Here is a 15,837-nt window from a genome sequence, read left to right on the forward strand (position 1 = left end):
GTGTCCATCATGTTTCTTACTGATCTCTCAGGCACTTGAGTCTCCAGAATCCAGATCGAGAAGTCAGCTAGAGAATTCATTCATGGGGGTTTGCGTTCAACTTGGGTTGTCAGGGCGAGTTGATGTGTGCGCATATTTACAAATAGTTGTCCGATCTAACAATGGCAATGCCTCCTAATCTATAAGAACAATGCTAGCAGGGTTCGAACTTCTTGCTCGCACAACTTTAAGTAATTCGTTATTTCATAGTAAAGGACAAAATTTTACCCGTAAAACAACGTAATTCATTGTGTTGCTGTCAATGTCAATATTACAACTTCCACTTAAGTAATATTGGCACACAAGTCATTACAAGATGGCATGTTACAAAATAAGAGGCCCATCCGCCTAGTAGTTGTTGAGATCGGTGCACAGACATTATGGGTATTCTCCCACGGTGAGCTGTCCAACAAGAAATTATTTTATTTTGTCGTTAGCATACTTGGAGCGTCAGTGCACCCAGGTCCATTGGTAGATTCATTATCATGGTATTGAAGGCATTGTTGCATTGAGTGGGCGTGAGAATTTGGGCTCAAAAATCGCCCTTCCCCCTCATTTCTGCTTTGCTTCTCGTTCTTCTTTGGCGAAAATGTTGATATTTACACGCACGAACTCATTCGAAGTGAATTATATCCACTTGTCAAGGAGCAGTGCCTATGGGAAGCGCTGGCAAAGCAAGAAGTTAGTGTGCATTGAGGGCGGTTGCGAGCCTGGTTGAATGTGGGTGGTGGTGTCATTCCACATGTGTCCCAATCAAACCGGACAACTTGAATGCTGGCCGCCGGTACCGCCGCAGACCCTTCACGGCATCTTCTAATGGCTAGGGGAGCATTACTACGGGCGCATCTTTCCCCTTTGATTGCTGAGATAAGGCGAACGGGGTTCCTGGGTTCAACCATTGCTCCATTTTTCTCTCTAAAGTGTTAAGTTCATAAAGGATAAAAGCCAACTGAGAGAGTGATTGGGTCTTGCCACCCCCCCGGACTGATGGCAGATCAAAGCGGTCGGTATCTGTTTCTTTTCTAAAGCGTTGTATCGTTGATCTATTTCCGTAGCCGACATCTACCTACAAATGCCAGTGCTTACACCTGATGATACCGGTAGTGGTGAGTATGATAAACTCGCCACTCCTGCACCTCCATTTACCCGTCGTCTAGGATATCCTGCCAAGATAACTGACGTGGTTGTCGAGACAACTGATGTGGAAAAGGCTCAGATTGATGAGAGCGACCTCCACCCATCTCAGAAAGGCAAATACAAGGACCACCCTGAAGCATTGGAGCTACCCAAGTCCCATCCGTGGAGTAAAACTTTTCCGTTGGGCCTAGCCTTCATTGCTATCGCTGTCGGATCGGAAGTTCTATTAAACCACACCCACAATGGAATAGGTAGAAACTACCGACTCTGGTGTATGAACAGTCAGGCTCATTCATCCTCGCTAGGATTTGGGGTGGATCTCAGCCGCACCGGACTCTCTCGCGTTAAACAGTTCTGGAAGGTATGGCATTCCTACTCCATGACCGTATACGTGGCGACTGAAAAGGGGTTCCTCAGTCATTTGGGCCGTCTATTCTTTTCGGTCCATTATTCTACTGGTTCACAGGGCCCTATGTTATCGCGCTGCTCAAAGTGCGCCTAATCACTCCTAGTTGCTCAATGATGCTAATGTGCACTATGATAGCCCTTCGAAACGAACAGGTATGATTCTAAATTCGATGTGCCTATTCTTTGTTCGCAGTTCATACTTGTTCTCGTGGTCCAATTTGGGCTGTCTTTCTAATTTTAGGATGCACCATTGGGCGGTCTTCATACTCTCCCGCATCGCGATCAGCGGTAGCATTTTCCATGCCTTGGCTGGAGCATATTTCGAGATTGTTTCGGTGTCCCTGCCGCAGGAAGTGCAAGTGCGTATCGCAGGTAAACCGGGCCTGGGCTATGATAATGTTGGGGTCACCCCGTTCGTGGATGCTGCAGGGGTGCGTGATTCTGTTGTATACCTTCACCAATGACAGCTGATCCTATGTCCCAGTTTGTAGGCGCCGTTAGTTAGTCAAGATCATAAGGAGTTCGTCAACAGGTACTGAGTTATCTCTCTAGGCCGGATCGGTGGTCTGTATTCTCCATTTTTTTTGAATGACACCAATGGAAACTTCTGGGTGGTGCCGGACTCTGCTGCTGTGGGTATTCGTTATTGGCTCATCGCTATGCTGCCTTTGATCATTGTTGCCTTCAGCTCGTTGATCCTTCAGATGGGGACGTGAAGCTCCCATTCAGGGGGTTGTTGGTGCAAGCCAGATGTGCCCCGGTTCCGTCACCAGTGATATCGGGTCCGGACACCGCCAACAGGTACAACATAACGGGGACTCTTTCCCATAACTGCTCCGCAACCTCCAATGTCATCACCAATGGCACAATATGGGACGGCTGGATGGTCCCCGCCCCTTTGGGATGTGTGCGAAGCATCGGCTCTGGTAACAACTACTCAGACCCTAGTGACCCGCGGTTTTCTCCCGTGGCGTTCTCTTTCCTCAAAAACACATCGAGCTACTCGATGGTCTTCTGCTACAGCATGATAGAGGAGCACGATCTCACCGCCACACTTACACTCAATTATGACACCCCATTCATTTCCGATGTCGTGGATCGAGGTAACGTCTCATTCCTCAGTTGGGGTCCCAGTGGGTAAGGCGTTCGAGCAAGCATATTCGCACTCATACTGACATGCAGTTCCAGGATAGGCTGGCCAAGTAATGATCCACGGGTGGAAGGCTCCGGAGACGCGATTCGCCTTGCCTTGGCTGGTTCGATCATGAACCTTGCGGGTTTATACAAGATTGGGGTTGAAATAATATCACTACAGGGGACGCAAACTACGTGGCTGGACTTGCCGAGGAGGCCGTTGTAAGTGATGTGAAATATACAATGTCTACTTTCTCCAATGTCTTCATTACAGAAAATATTTCAAGCAACCCTCGCCCCTTCCGCATTTATCGTTGGGCCACCGTATTTCAGAATTGCCGCACAGGAGGTGCAGGCAAACGGCCTGAAGGCCATGTACATGTTCGTTTCATGTATCTTATCACGTGCAACGCCTCACGCTTTGGAACCTTAGCCCTCCTGTGGCACATCTGATAACTGTCCTGTGCGCTATCATAGGGTCCATTCTTATCGCGCTTGTCATACATCATTTCTGGTGGCGCAAGGAATCATTGACCAATGCCGCACCTTCAGCGACTACGATGGCTCCAGCACCGGCTTCATGAATCGAAGCTCCTAGCCAGTTGGGATGTTGATGTTCCAACTTGCTGGCTAGAGATATGCAGCTGGTGACCTCGCAATCGGCGGCTACGGAACATATGGATTTTCACCTAAGTACTCGATTTTATTACCTTGCTTGCAAGGTAATATCTTTTCTACATGCTCCTACAATTGTTCCTGCTTTTCTGTCAGCTACAGTCATGTCATGATGTCAAAATGTGAAGATGCAGCACATCGTTGCGGCATTTGGATGCCATACTCGGCTCTAAAGATGTCCTTGGTGGTTGTACTTCCCAAGGTACCGAGTGGTGTCCTCAATTCAGTAATCTCAGTGCAACTGTCTTCACGCTGCAACACCTTGAGCTAGCCAGTTCTGCATAAAGACAAGCTTGCAGGACCAGATTGATAGGCAATGTAGAGTCAGCCAAGGGCCGTGAACGAGAAAGGAATGGGGAAAGGCTAAATAATTACACTCGGAGATACAGGCCAGATACAACGCTGAGGAGTACTGGCGACGCGAAATGATTATGACAAGAATAGCCGATCAAGCAGAGTTCGCAATCTTAGTAAGGAGGGGGCTACTGTGAAGCAGGCGCCAAAAACGACAGTTTCGCGTCCCAGATACCTGAGGTGTTGTACATGGCGTTGCGGATAAGGCAACCCGGTTCCCAGCGGCTCACTCGTGGCACAGATGTAAGATAAAAGCGGGAATATAACTAGTGATTTGGGGATAATGTCCGTGCGTATATACCTTGCTTGCAAGGTCACTTTCCGGGTCCACAATTCGTGAGAATCTTCACTTTCCCATGCCACCGTTCTGTGATCCCATTGGCTACTGCTGTTGTCTCGCGATCACCTCACGTGTTTGTAAATGCAGAGTTGTCCGATTCCTATGTGAGCCCAGCCTTGGCCAGCATGCTAGAGACAACGATCGATCATGATGACCCAGTCTTGCTACTGGGATCCGCAACGGGTGTAGGATGTGGACTTGCTGTTTTCGATGACACTCCCAACCGACTGTTATCATTCGTAAAAGTTGAATCATATCATGGCCAGAGCTCCATCATGATGCTACATAAGTGTTAAATGGCATTAACCCTCCTGTTGGTGGAGGTGCTAGATCGATGATGGTCTGTCAGATTGTTTGGCCTTGGGCTTGATAATCTGTGAAACCATATGCCCCTGGTTGTCGACGCTTCACTGTCTTCGATTTCCCATCCTTCATTCTTATCCGGTACATCCATTCTTTTGGGAACATTGGTAAGACTCCTTGTCCTAAATTCCCCACTCTCTTTTTGCTTGCATGGTCTAGCCTGACTAGCTACAAGCTAACACCCTTCAACAAGGTTTGTTATTTCCATGTATAAATACTGGAAGTTTTCACCATTTCTATTACATTTCTTCCCTTTCTCTGAAAGGCAAAGTGACACTCTGTGATCCAACACTGAAGGGATCTGATCTGAGAAGCCCATCTTTACCTTCTTAATATTTTGGGGACCCTCTAACTAAGTGGCTCAGAATTTGAAGATACTAGATCCACACCTCCAATGGGTTATGATGGTGGACAAAGTCCATGTTCCTTGCACACTTGAAGGTTATACAGACGCAAGGGTAGCAACAGTGATATTTGAGTCCAAATCACGGAAAAGTTGTCCAAGTGTTATACACAAAGATGGCTATCTTGGGCTGGAATTTGGACTTGAAAGTTGGCCAGTTTCACAAGAAAACATACTTATTCAAGACTGTATGGTAGCATCCAAAAAATATCAAATCAAACTTTTGTGATGTTATTGTGAAGGATCCAATGTGGTCATTCCATCTTCCGAATACGAGTTTGCTCTTCCTGGTGCAACTGTTCAAGTGTCGTTCACTACTATCTGCCATGTCATCGGATCAAAAGAGGGCAAATGTGCAATGTTTCTGGCCAAGATCAATGCAATGATCATTTTGAGGAAACTGGAAAGATTGACGATGAAGGACTGAGGATAGAATGGTTCTCCCTCTAAGCACGCATTTCGTGGTCCTTCTTTCTCACCCACTAAACATCAATGCCTATAGGTTTTTGACTGTGATGTGATACTCATGTAAAATATCCTCTCCAAATTTATAATAGGGACGTTCACGGCTGGAAAACTCTGCCAAAACTATGCCAAAACTCGAACTCACAAGTGGCTCAAAAGTCAGGTGTGTTTTGAAAAGTGTGCCACAAGATGGTGAAAACCACAACTGTCTCTTTTCACAACTTGGTTTAAAGTGTCTTAATTCCGTCCTGTATTCATCTGTTTGTCTCAGATGTAACTGTACAGTCCCTCTTTTCCTATTCAACACTCCCACTCAGGCTGCCTCAGTGTCACGACCCAACATATCCGTCACTTCTGTCTACATGTCCTAGTGCCACTTGGCCCATCCCTCCCGCTATCATCATCATCCGTCCATCCATCCGTCCACCCGTCACCCTCATCTGCACTTCCTCCCCCATGCGTGTACCTTCCAACCTAGGTTGCCCGCTTCGTTGTTGTCCGCCCACCAGCCGGACAGCTTGCTAGATGGCTGGATGGCCTTTTCTCTTTTGTCCACTTGCGGACTATTGTTCCTCCTTTTGTTCCTTGCTTGCCTTTTGTTGACCAAGTTTGCCAATATTAACTATTTGTTTCTTTCTTCATTCATTAATATCACGCTTGATCCGCCACTCCTTCCGGGCCGGTCCTATTTAGTTACTTGCATTTATAATGCATGTAGGTTACACCGGATGTACCTCAGTTCGTATATCGACTTGGATTCCCCCTCTAGACTCCTCTCCTCATTGTAAGGCTTCTGTCTGAAATTGGGACACCAACGTAAGAACGAAGTGCAGCACTCCACCTGAGTCGCTGAAGCTAAAGTCCCGCCCCTCTGACCTTACGAGCCTGGACGACTTCGCGCGCCTTGCGGGTCACCTGGATACACGTCTGACACGTTCCTGACACTCAGTCACACCAGCAACATCATTGCCTACTACACTCATTACTATAACTAATTACAGCACTGTACGCTCATTTCCTTTGTGACCAACTACAGGACCAAAGGGGCCTGCTGCTGCGGATCCAGAACTCGTGCCACTTCCAAAGCGCCCAAGTCGTTCATCAAAGCTACCAAGCTGAACCACCCCAGCCCATCATGTTCAGTGGCTTAAGAATCCCTGTCATCTGGTATCATGCCTGCTTAAGAATCCAAACATGTAGTTGAAACCATGCAGCGACTCTATTCAAGCTGCATCAGCAAAAGTCCGTTATGCTCTGGAGCATCAGGAGTGGCTGGAGCATGTGGGAGACAAAACAGCAGATTGGGCACTCCTGGAGCCAATAGTGTTCTCCTGGGAGGGGGTTCAGGAGCGGCTGGGAGTGGTGAGGAGTATGCAATGTGCCAGGAGCAGTGGGAGGAAAATTTTGGTCTCTAAAAAGTTGAAAAAAAAAAAATTAGGGAAAAAAATCAAAAAAAATTCAGGAACTATAGTGCCTTTAAAGTGCTTTCAGGACATATAATTATTTGCGAAATTGAGGAAGAAATGATGGAGAAAAATGGAAAATACTTTTGGAGACCCGAGAAGTAATGAGAACTGAATTGATGGGAAAGTCTGAAAATTGAATAGGAAAGTGAGGGGAAGCCTTGTAGCATTGTTATTTTCTGCTGTTGTGATTTTTCCTGATTGTTCTTGGTCTCACTCCCAGCTGCTCCTGGACCCTCCCAGGAGCTTTCAGGAGCTTCCAGGAGTATTGAGGAGCAGCTGGGAATGAGACCAAGAAGAATTGGGAAAAATCACAACAGCAGAAAATAACAATGCTACAAGGCTTCCCCTCACTTTCCTATTCAATTTTCAGACTTTCCCATCAATTCAGTTCTCATTATTTCTTGGGTCCCTGAAAGTATTTTCCATTAGCTGCTCCTGGACCCTCCCAGGAGCTTCCAGGAGTATCCAGGAGTATCCAGGAGCAGCTGGGAGTGAGACCAAGAAGAATCAGGAAAAATTAGAACAGCAGAAAATAACAATGCTACAAGGCTTCCCCTCACTTTCCTATTCAATTTTCAGACTTTCCCATCAATTCAGTTCTCATTATTTCTCAGGTCTCCGAAAGTATTTTCCATTTTTCTCCATCATTTCTTCCTCAATTTCGCAAATAATTATATATCCTGAAAGCACTTCAAAGGCACTACAGTTCCTGAATTTTTTTTGATTTTTTCCCTAATTATTTTTTCAACTTTTTAGAAGTCCCTATTTTTCAAATTTTCCTCATTTCCCTCTATATTCCCCCCTCATTCTCCCCCTCATTCTCCCCCTCATTTCCCCCTCATTCTCCCCCTCATTTCCCCCCTCATTTCCCCCCTCATTCTCCCCCATTTCCCCTTCCTCCATATTCTGCAAGTCCGAAAGTGATTAAGTTGCCAGATTAATCATATATCAGGCCATAAATTTTGACTGTGTATTGGTGAGTTTCAGTGTCCTTGATGTATAGTATAGTGTTTGACCTAAATGTTAAGTAGTGTCTTGTTGTGTTAGTCTTGTGGTAGGAGGTATTCATGGGGAGTCTTCCCTCTTTTTTTTCCTTTTCATTTTCAAATGCTCCAGGAGCTCCCAGAAGCTTCTCACCCCTATACATTTTGAAGCATTAAATTGTATTTACTGGATATGTTTGTGCACAAAGCAATGCTCCATGCCCTCCTGGGAGTGCCCTGGAGTACCTGACCAACTCCAGAGGAAATGAGCTGTTCCTGGACCGGCCAATCTCCTCCTGATTCTCCCAGTGCTCCCCATACTCCAGAGCACTCAGGAGCATAACAATTTTTTGCTGATGTGCAAGAACATCTTATTCTGTCCCAGGTGCCTAATGGTGAGAAAAGAGTGTGTGAATTCTATCTTGAACCAATACACTACAGTTATATACATGTGTAGTAGATAGGAAGTGCCAAACATGGCACATTGACCATGCATGATTTTTTTGCAGGCCCGGGACCTCAGCATGACTGGATTCGGAGTCAGCTAAGTAGTGTGAAGATGTAGCTTGAGTACCAGAAGCTTGGCTCGAAGTGGAAGTGCTGGAGGAACTGGAAGTAGAATCGGAGAGCTGCTGCTATCAGCCTAAGAGGTGTTGGGTCATTGTCAGACTCGGGGTTGCTGAGAGACAGGAGGTCAGGCTGGTCAGGTGTCTCTGCCCATAACAAGAGACGACGCTGCTAGTGGCTAGTCTGGAGGTGAGTAACATGCTTCAGTGCAGCCCGGATTAAGCGCTCGCTCGCGTTCATGGAGTGATGGCATGGAACTGTGCAGTCATTACATAATACATCTACATGGCTCCAAGGCTGGCGGACTTAAGGGGTGATTCACTGAACCTGTTGTGACAGTGTTTTGGACTTGTTGCTGTGAACACCCTTTCACCATGCTCAAAACTTACACAAAAGACTCTGAAAACTGTCACACATCGGTGGTGAGTTTTGGCACTCTTGTGACTTAGTTTTGGCTGAGTTGTGAGCGCCGTGAACATCCCTAATGAGCACTAGGCAGGTTCCCAGCCTCTACTAAAGTAGAAATGAGCACGACTCTTCCCTGAAATGTTGTAATCACGAGTCACGAGGACCGGACACAGCCAGTGTTTATGAGATGTCGGATACTGTCAATTAGTTAGGTAGTATTGTAAATACAACGATGGTGGACTTGCCTGAGATGTCGGATACCGTCGATTAGTTGGGTATCCGCATCTGCAGGCTTCGCCCTTAAATACATGCGTGAGTGGCAACAGTGATACACGAGAGACAAAAGGAAATGAACTACAAAGGTAACTGGACGCTTTGTGGTCCAGTACCAAGTTGCAGGAGCGCCCCGACGCCTCTCCCAAAGCTCAATTTGTCCGGTCCGAGCTCCTCCAATCCGGCTGTGACGTACCGGGTGGATTACCGCCCCTGACCGCCTGTGGCGTTGGACTGCTAACTTCAACAGTTTATGTGGAGGACTATGTGGAGGGAATTACTAATTCCGTAGTCGCACAGGAGTTACCTTAACAGGCCGCTCCGCAATAGATTTACATTGTATATAAATACGCACAGACGGGCGTTGACAAAAATCATCAGATTTTACCTTAGCTTACATCTGGTCTCACGAGTGTTACCGCTGAGGTAGCGGATTGCCTTATACGGAATTCCTACGTTACAAGAAAATCCCTGTTCCCTTTGCTGCCATGGGTTCAAGCAAGGTCGTGGCTGCGAAAGCGGCCCTTCTAGTATATACAAAGGAATGAATAAAGAGGGAAATCTACGTAGGGCAATTCTTGTGCGGACTGCGCGCTTAGTAAAATCCTCCACATGCGTCCCGGATATCTCCGGTGACTCGCATTTCCAACACGAGGACTATGTACAAAATCGGATGCCGCATACTCACTCTGTGCTGACCAGCCTGGACTGTACGCCAGTCGTAGGGAAAGCAGTACTGTCACGAAGTCACGGGTGCAAAAAACCCACCCTCGTGGACGCGGCGCGCGACGTGCAAAAAAAAAACGGTACTAGTACTTCAACCGATCTGTCCAATGCATCATCGCGCAGCGTATGAGAGGGGGGCCAGGCAATCTCTCCTCCCAATCCGAGTTCCAAATCCCCGCTTGGCTTGCCCATCATATGACATTCGCGGATCATCAACGATTAATTTTCATATCCGAGCTTATATAAGTAACCTTGTTTGCCTCGAAAGGAGGGAACTAGCCACTATGTTTTGAATATCCGGGGCCATCCACTTTCGAGGTCCGAGTTCAGCCCGGCTTCAATGACGGTTTGTATATGAAGAGAGGGCTCTCGCGGTCAGGCACTGGCTAGACCCATCCGTGTCGATCAGGATCGTTCGCTTCATGTCATGCATGAAAGGAAGGTTTCCATTACCCCTTTGAACAGAAAGCTACATAAGACCGTTGGGGTTAATGATAATATCTTTCCAGTCTTTTTCCTCCGGAGGGAAACGCTGAAACTGGGAGTAAGGTCAGCTCAGAAAACATGACTTTCCGGGATGAACCCATGATCCATGCATCCTTATGCCGGTGTGATCATCATCTCCCAGATGGCCATACCCATTTGAGTTCAGATGAGACTAGTCTGGAAGAAGGAGTATCGTCGGAGCCACAGACCCCTCGCCTCTGGGATGTTCGCATACATCCCATGCTCTGTACAACGCTTCATGACGCCCAGGTTCGTAAATCCGTTCCTTTGTCCCATTGTACCCTAACGCGACATTTGGCAAATTTGTCCTTCCCCCTTCCCACCTTACTAGCCATTATCGGCGAGGATAGTATCCGCCGGACGGAGTGGCCATTCGCATTCACGGCCTCACAGCGGCGTACCCCAGCCTAATGACGAAGCTACCTTTCAAAGCTCCCCACTGACGCGTCCTCATTCTTCGCTCCCAGAGACATTACGACATCCTACCCACTCCAATCCATCACCCTCCATCCCCGTTTCAGACCGGGACAAGCTAGAAGTAACCTTCCTCGTCGCCATGCCTAACAAATTCAGATCAAGCCATTTCTCACCCGACTCGTCGAACCCTGTGTACCTGGATTCGGAGGGGAATGACGACGATAGCCCATCGTTCGCTCTAGGGACAGCAGAGGCCGTTTGGGACGGAAAGAATGGGCACTTCGTCGAGTTAGAACATTGTTGATGAACTTCACATAACGAACCGTCGATTTCGACCGAATGGTAGAACTGTAGTACTTCCGCGAAGATAACTTATGTATGTACGTGAGGATGGTTGTTCCTGGTAGTGACGAAATTATTATCAATACCCGCTCTTCGCTTAAGGCCCAACTTCCATTCGTGCGTCGTCCGCAATCCCTGCGCCTGCCTCGCGCCTTGATCAGTTGGCTTTAAACTGGAAAGTGGCTCTACTCCGATGATCTCGACGTCCATTGGTTCGGTTATGAAACGAAGTCTGGGCTGGACCCTGGGCTCTGTTCTGCTTAGCCATGGCACAGCCGACGGATTAACTGCACTTGGTATACTGTCGAGTGCTGCTCGTGCCCAACGGTACTTATATTGAAATCTCTCTAAGATGAACAAGAATGCCGACAATGTACCAATGCAGAGTGTGTATGTAGGTGTACAGGTGAATGTATGAGTGTGTATGTGTAAAGCCAATGCGCACAAGTCCATCACGTCCATCTCGTCGGAAAGAAGATACACATGCAGTTTGATGAAACCAGAAGACGAAAATTCTTGATCCGTATCGAAGTGTGATAGGAAGGAAACAAAAGTAAGACGTGGCTTGCCCTAAGCTCAAATCTGGTTTCCAGCACTCCCACCGCGAGCAGGCCCAGAGGTGGATTCGCCTCCAGGGGCAGCGTTATCAGAAAGGACGTCCAGAACGGAGATAGATTTATCGGTCTGTGCATTTCCTCCTCCAGAAGGACCTAGAGTAGTAAGACGGTGAGGAGAGTTGGTTATCGAGTGGTCGTGGACTGACCGGGTGTACCGCTGTAAGCAGAGCCACCCGTAAAGCCGCTGCTTGTTCCATGCTTTCCACTCTTACGGTTAGTAACAAGACTGATGGGAAACGAAACGATGAGGATGAGCATCGGCAAAGATAAATCTAGTCCGCGAGGGAGGGCGAGACGCGTCACGGCGCGTAAAATACAAGACGGAAAGCAGCTTCCACAGAGAAGATGCGGTCCACCACGTTGAGGAACATGAGAAATGTCACATACTCATTGCCACCCGGTCCGGCCGATGAAAGGCCCGTCGAGGATTTTCCACCATTTTGGGCTAACGCGAGGATCAGAAATGGGTTATTTCCCTAAGGATACGCGTCCTTGCGCACCATTGTGAGAGAGAAGTTTGACGAGATGAATCCCACCATCGCCAGACACGCTCCCACCGTTAGCTTCGCCAGTTGACCCAGAATAACTACGTTTGCCAGAGATATGTAACGCCTAGCGCGACGACGGGACAATAAAGGGGAGCGTACCTAGAACCGCCATCATGAGGCAGGGGAGAAGCAACGATGAAGAGAGGGAGAGAAAAGGCGAACGCGATGACGGTGAAGAAACGCATCACGAAGAGTCTCAAGAAGTTATTTCAACGGATACTGGCCGTTAGTGTGTATGGGAAATTCGTTCCAGACGAGAGGAAGAGATGGAAGTTTAGGGAAGGGGGCCCATGCAGAATAAACGGGATTATATATTCATCCCCTTAGAATTTGGGTCCGGAGGCAGCTGGCTCTGGACGAGAGATGCGTCATGGAATGGGCGTCATCCACTGCGAGGTCAGGATGGATGGTTCACACAAGCAACGCCAGCAAATCATACATCCATTCGTGCAGTTTAGGCCAGCACCAGTAGAAAAGAGCAGCGCCTTAGCATCAGAGGCATAGGGATTGCGTTTCTTCCCATAAAAGGAGCGACAGTGTACTGAAGATGTGAAGACGATCGATCCAGACGTTCAGAGCTCTGGACAATGCACTACATGAACAGAAAGGGGAAGACCTTCCCTACATCTTCATTAGGTACTGGGGAGTTATTCAAAGCAGTCACTCATGATCAATGGGAGCCCCAGAGAGTACTCTCGAGCCACCACGGAGAAATCTCTGTGGCCACATATTAGGTAAGCAATCGAGTAACAGCAGACTCGTCAGATTTAAGGGAAGGAAAATCACATCTCATTCCCCGCTTCCCCCCCTTCTCCTTTGGTCTTCATTCGCACCTTTCGATACGGCGCGGCCGTTCACTGCTGTCTCCAGAGAGTGACTGTTGAGCCGATTCAAAGAGCGTGGGAATCGGAATCTCCCGAATAGGACTTGCGCGTCGCGCAACCACCCACTCAAGCCTCCAGGAACGCCCTAAAGCTGAATCACAGTGAAACATGCCAGCAACATCAACGCAGCAGGTCTGTAGGGGATGTTCTATATTCGACAAAAACGTATCCTAAAAAGCTTTGCTGATAAGTATTCCATATAGCTCACCGATCTTGGCAGCACGACAGTTAGTACGTGTTGCATGTCATCAACCTCCTCCAAGAACTAAATTTCGAACACCCGCTTGTTTGTTGACTCTGTTATTGTGCCAAAACAACACGCCGGTCACTATCTCATGGGGAACTCCGTTGAATCTCCACAGTCGTTCACCCATTGGTGCTGTTGTCTGTTGCAGACCACCACGCGCGTGCAGCCGCACGCGCGCCAAATAAGCGTGTCATTGGCGTTCTTTTGGGGCAAGATCATGGGAAGACTGTAAATGTCGCCAACTCTTTCGCTATTCCCTTCGAGGAAGATGAGAAGGACAGTAAGACTTGGTTTTTGGACCATAATTATATCGAGGGGATGTGGCAGATGTTCAAGAAAGTGAATGGTAGGCGGTTCTCTTTGCTAAATTGGGTACGGTCTCTGTTGAGCATATTCTATGATAAAAGCTAGAGAAAGAATGATCGGGTGGTATCATACCGGGCCGAAGCTACGAGGGTCGGACCAAGAGATTAATGACCTCTTCAAGCGATTCATCCCTCGACCAGTGATGGTCATCGTGGATGTTCGTCAACAGGAAGTTGGCATTCCAACCAACGCCTACTTTGCCGTCGAAGAGATTAAAGACGTACGTGGTCACATCATTCCACTAATCTTTTCTCACATGTCAACTTTCAACGAAAAAAGGACGGTACCGAAACCCGGAAAACGTTCTTCCATGTCCCCTCCGCTATCGAAGCAGAAGAAGCAGAGGAAATTGGTGTAGAGCATCTCTTACGCGACATCAAACACAGCACTACCACAACTCTCACCACTCGCGTCGCGGAACAACTCTCCTCACTTCGTGGACTCACCTCGCGTATATCCGAAATTCGCGATTACCTCCATGCGGTAGCTAACTCCCAGTCCACCGTAACCCCATTCAATTCTACTTCACCCTCTACATCTGTTTCATCACTTTCACCAAATCCCCTCCCTGTCAACCATCAAGTTATTTACCACCTCCAAGACGCACTCAATCTCCTGCCCGACCTCGACAACACCTCACTCACATCAGCCTTCACAACAAACACAAACGACCAACTATTGGTGATATACTTGAGTGCTCTTGTTAGGAGTGTGATCGCGTTAGAAAAGTTAGTTGAGAACAAAGCCCAAAATGGTGTTGCCGAGCTCGAGGATGCACCGGGTGGTGCGACGAATGAGAAGACCAACTCGGCAGGGAAGAAAGGGAAGGCACAGCTCAATGGGACGGCAAAGGAAGGGAAGGATGGCAGGGAAGGGGCCGGGAAGGATAGTAACTCCTCCGATAAGTAAATGATAGAATTACCTTTAACACCTTCCGCACGGATCAAAAAGGCTTGCGACGATCGGTTACTTTAATTTGAGATTTGCTAGAGTGCTCGCCATGCTTCGCAAGAACCTGCCTGCATTATTTCAGCCCAATGAACACTTATTATCGATATTGATTATATATACTGAGTATTGCGCATATTGGCAAAGGATACCTATAAGAGAGTGCAACTTTCCATGCTTGATATGGTCACATTTCCTACCCTCCATAATCTGTGCGCATATTGCACCATAGTGTAAGCCCGATTAAAAATCAGTGAAGCAGTGGCAATAGACAAAGATGAATTTGAAGCATGGAATATATGTAAGTAAACCTAGTGGCCTTCTACTTTTTGGAAATATTCTAAACTCTGGATGCACTGACCCGCCATAACTCCGCTCCCAGAAAGTACATTATGCATAACTCTCGATCAAGAGTGCCTTGCCTTGGTGCAAGATTGGGATAACGCCAAAAATGAAGAGATATCGTTGCGTGTACATACGCGACGGATCTTTCCGGCTCACTTTATGCTTTCCCCCCACTTCAAGCCACCATCTTTACCCGTTCTTCTTCGTGCCTTCTTTTTTGCCTCATTTCCCACCTGTATTTTGGATAGTGGATTCGCTCAAATCTATTTTGGCTAGGGCCCGGTTCGGTTCGGTCCCGGTCCGGCGGAAGAGTTCCTGCACCACTAACCGAGTAATGTAATTTTTAATCCGTATGGAATCCGCTTTCAGGTCCCCATTGGTAGGATTTGCCTAAAATTTGCCAGGACTACCTTGATCTCTGAAGCCGTGAACAAAAATGCTTTATGAATGTGTGCGCAATATCGATCAACATGGTGCAATTAATCCTTCGGTGGTTCGGTTCGGTTCGGTTCGAACCCGTTTGCAATAACCCCCCGACTTAGAGAACTAAGTTCCGAACTCCGGTTCACGGTTCGGTCCCGGTGAGAACCGCGGCACCCTAATTTTAGCCTCCATCGGGAATCTGTCGGTAAGAATGAAAAATTGTGCCAGCGTGAACTTCAGGGGACTAGTAAATGTCCGTGCAAAGTGCAATGCCCATTCTTTAAATCGAATGCTACAGTGTAGTGAAGGGTGTTGGTGAAAACTAACCAGTTGTTGGGTGACACATAATTAAATGATGTAGCGTGCCCATGGCGCACAAAAGAAGAGGGGAAAGAACATCCGCGACCGCAATTCGATGATCGATGATTTGCCGGAAAGTTCCGCCGCGACGG

At 47.6% G+C, this 15,837-nt stretch overlaps 4 protein-coding genes across 4 annotated transcripts; 3 read left to right on the forward strand and 1 right to left on the reverse strand.

Annotated features, from left to right (window-relative positions):
- The first annotated feature begins 835 nt into the window (after positions 1 to 835).
- EI90DRAFT_3054932 (uncharacterized protein) lies at positions 836 to 3,317 on the forward strand. The gene is given in 14 exon segments (XM_039060118.1): positions 836 to 1,020; positions 1,027 to 1,042; positions 1,095 to 1,145; positions 1,197 to 1,427; positions 1,482 to 1,537; positions 1,594 to 1,668; positions 1,721 to 1,737; positions 1,826 to 2,019; positions 2,137 to 2,216; positions 2,273 to 2,721; positions 2,773 to 2,861; positions 2,900 to 2,940; positions 2,993 to 3,093; positions 3,152 to 3,317. 13 exon segments carry the CDS (start codon positions 1,027 to 1,029, stop codon positions 3,300 to 3,302), a joined length of 1,551 nt encoding a protein of 516 aa, XP_038916742.1. The 5' UTR covers positions 836 to 1,020; the 3' UTR covers positions 3,303 to 3,317.
- Positions 3,318 to 10,305: 6,988 nt separating this feature from the next.
- Positions 10,306 to 10,969, forward strand: EI90DRAFT_3015909 (uncharacterized protein; the record flags this gene model as incomplete). Its single annotated transcript, XM_039056939.1, has 2 exons — positions 10,306 to 10,497; positions 10,580 to 10,969. 2 exons carry the CDS (start codon positions 10,306 to 10,308, stop codon positions 10,967 to 10,969), a joined length of 582 nt encoding a protein of 193 aa, XP_038916743.1.
- A 614-nt stretch (positions 10,970 to 11,583) lies between these two features.
- On the reverse strand, positions 11,584 to 12,357 carry EI90DRAFT_3015910 (uncharacterized protein; the record flags this gene model as incomplete). Its single annotated transcript, XM_039056940.1, has 5 exons — positions 11,584 to 11,717; positions 11,771 to 11,850; positions 12,012 to 12,069; positions 12,125 to 12,210; positions 12,272 to 12,357. 5 exons carry the CDS (start codon positions 12,355 to 12,357, stop codon positions 11,584 to 11,586), a joined length of 444 nt encoding a protein of 147 aa, XP_038916744.1.
- A 775-nt stretch (positions 12,358 to 13,132) lies between these two features.
- Positions 13,133 to 14,751, forward strand: EI90DRAFT_3054940 (Mov34-domain-containing protein). The gene is made up of 5 exons (XM_039060119.1): positions 13,133 to 13,188; positions 13,260 to 13,287; positions 13,419 to 13,649; positions 13,711 to 13,889; positions 13,949 to 14,751. The coding sequence occupies exons 1-5, from the start codon at positions 13,165 to 13,167 to the stop codon at positions 14,576 to 14,578; spliced, it is 1,092 nt and encodes a 363-aa protein (XP_038916745.1). The 5' UTR covers positions 13,133 to 13,164; the 3' UTR covers positions 14,579 to 14,751.
- Positions 14,752 to 15,837: the final 1,086 nt, after the last annotated feature.

This window comes from Cantharellus anzutake, assembly GCF_015039405.1.
Source record: "Cantharellus anzutake strain C23 chromosome Unknown EI90scaffold_20, whole genome shotgun sequence".
In the NCBI taxonomy this organism is placed as follows: Eukaryota; Fungi; Basidiomycota; class Agaricomycetes; order Cantharellales; family Hydnaceae; genus Cantharellus; species Cantharellus anzutake.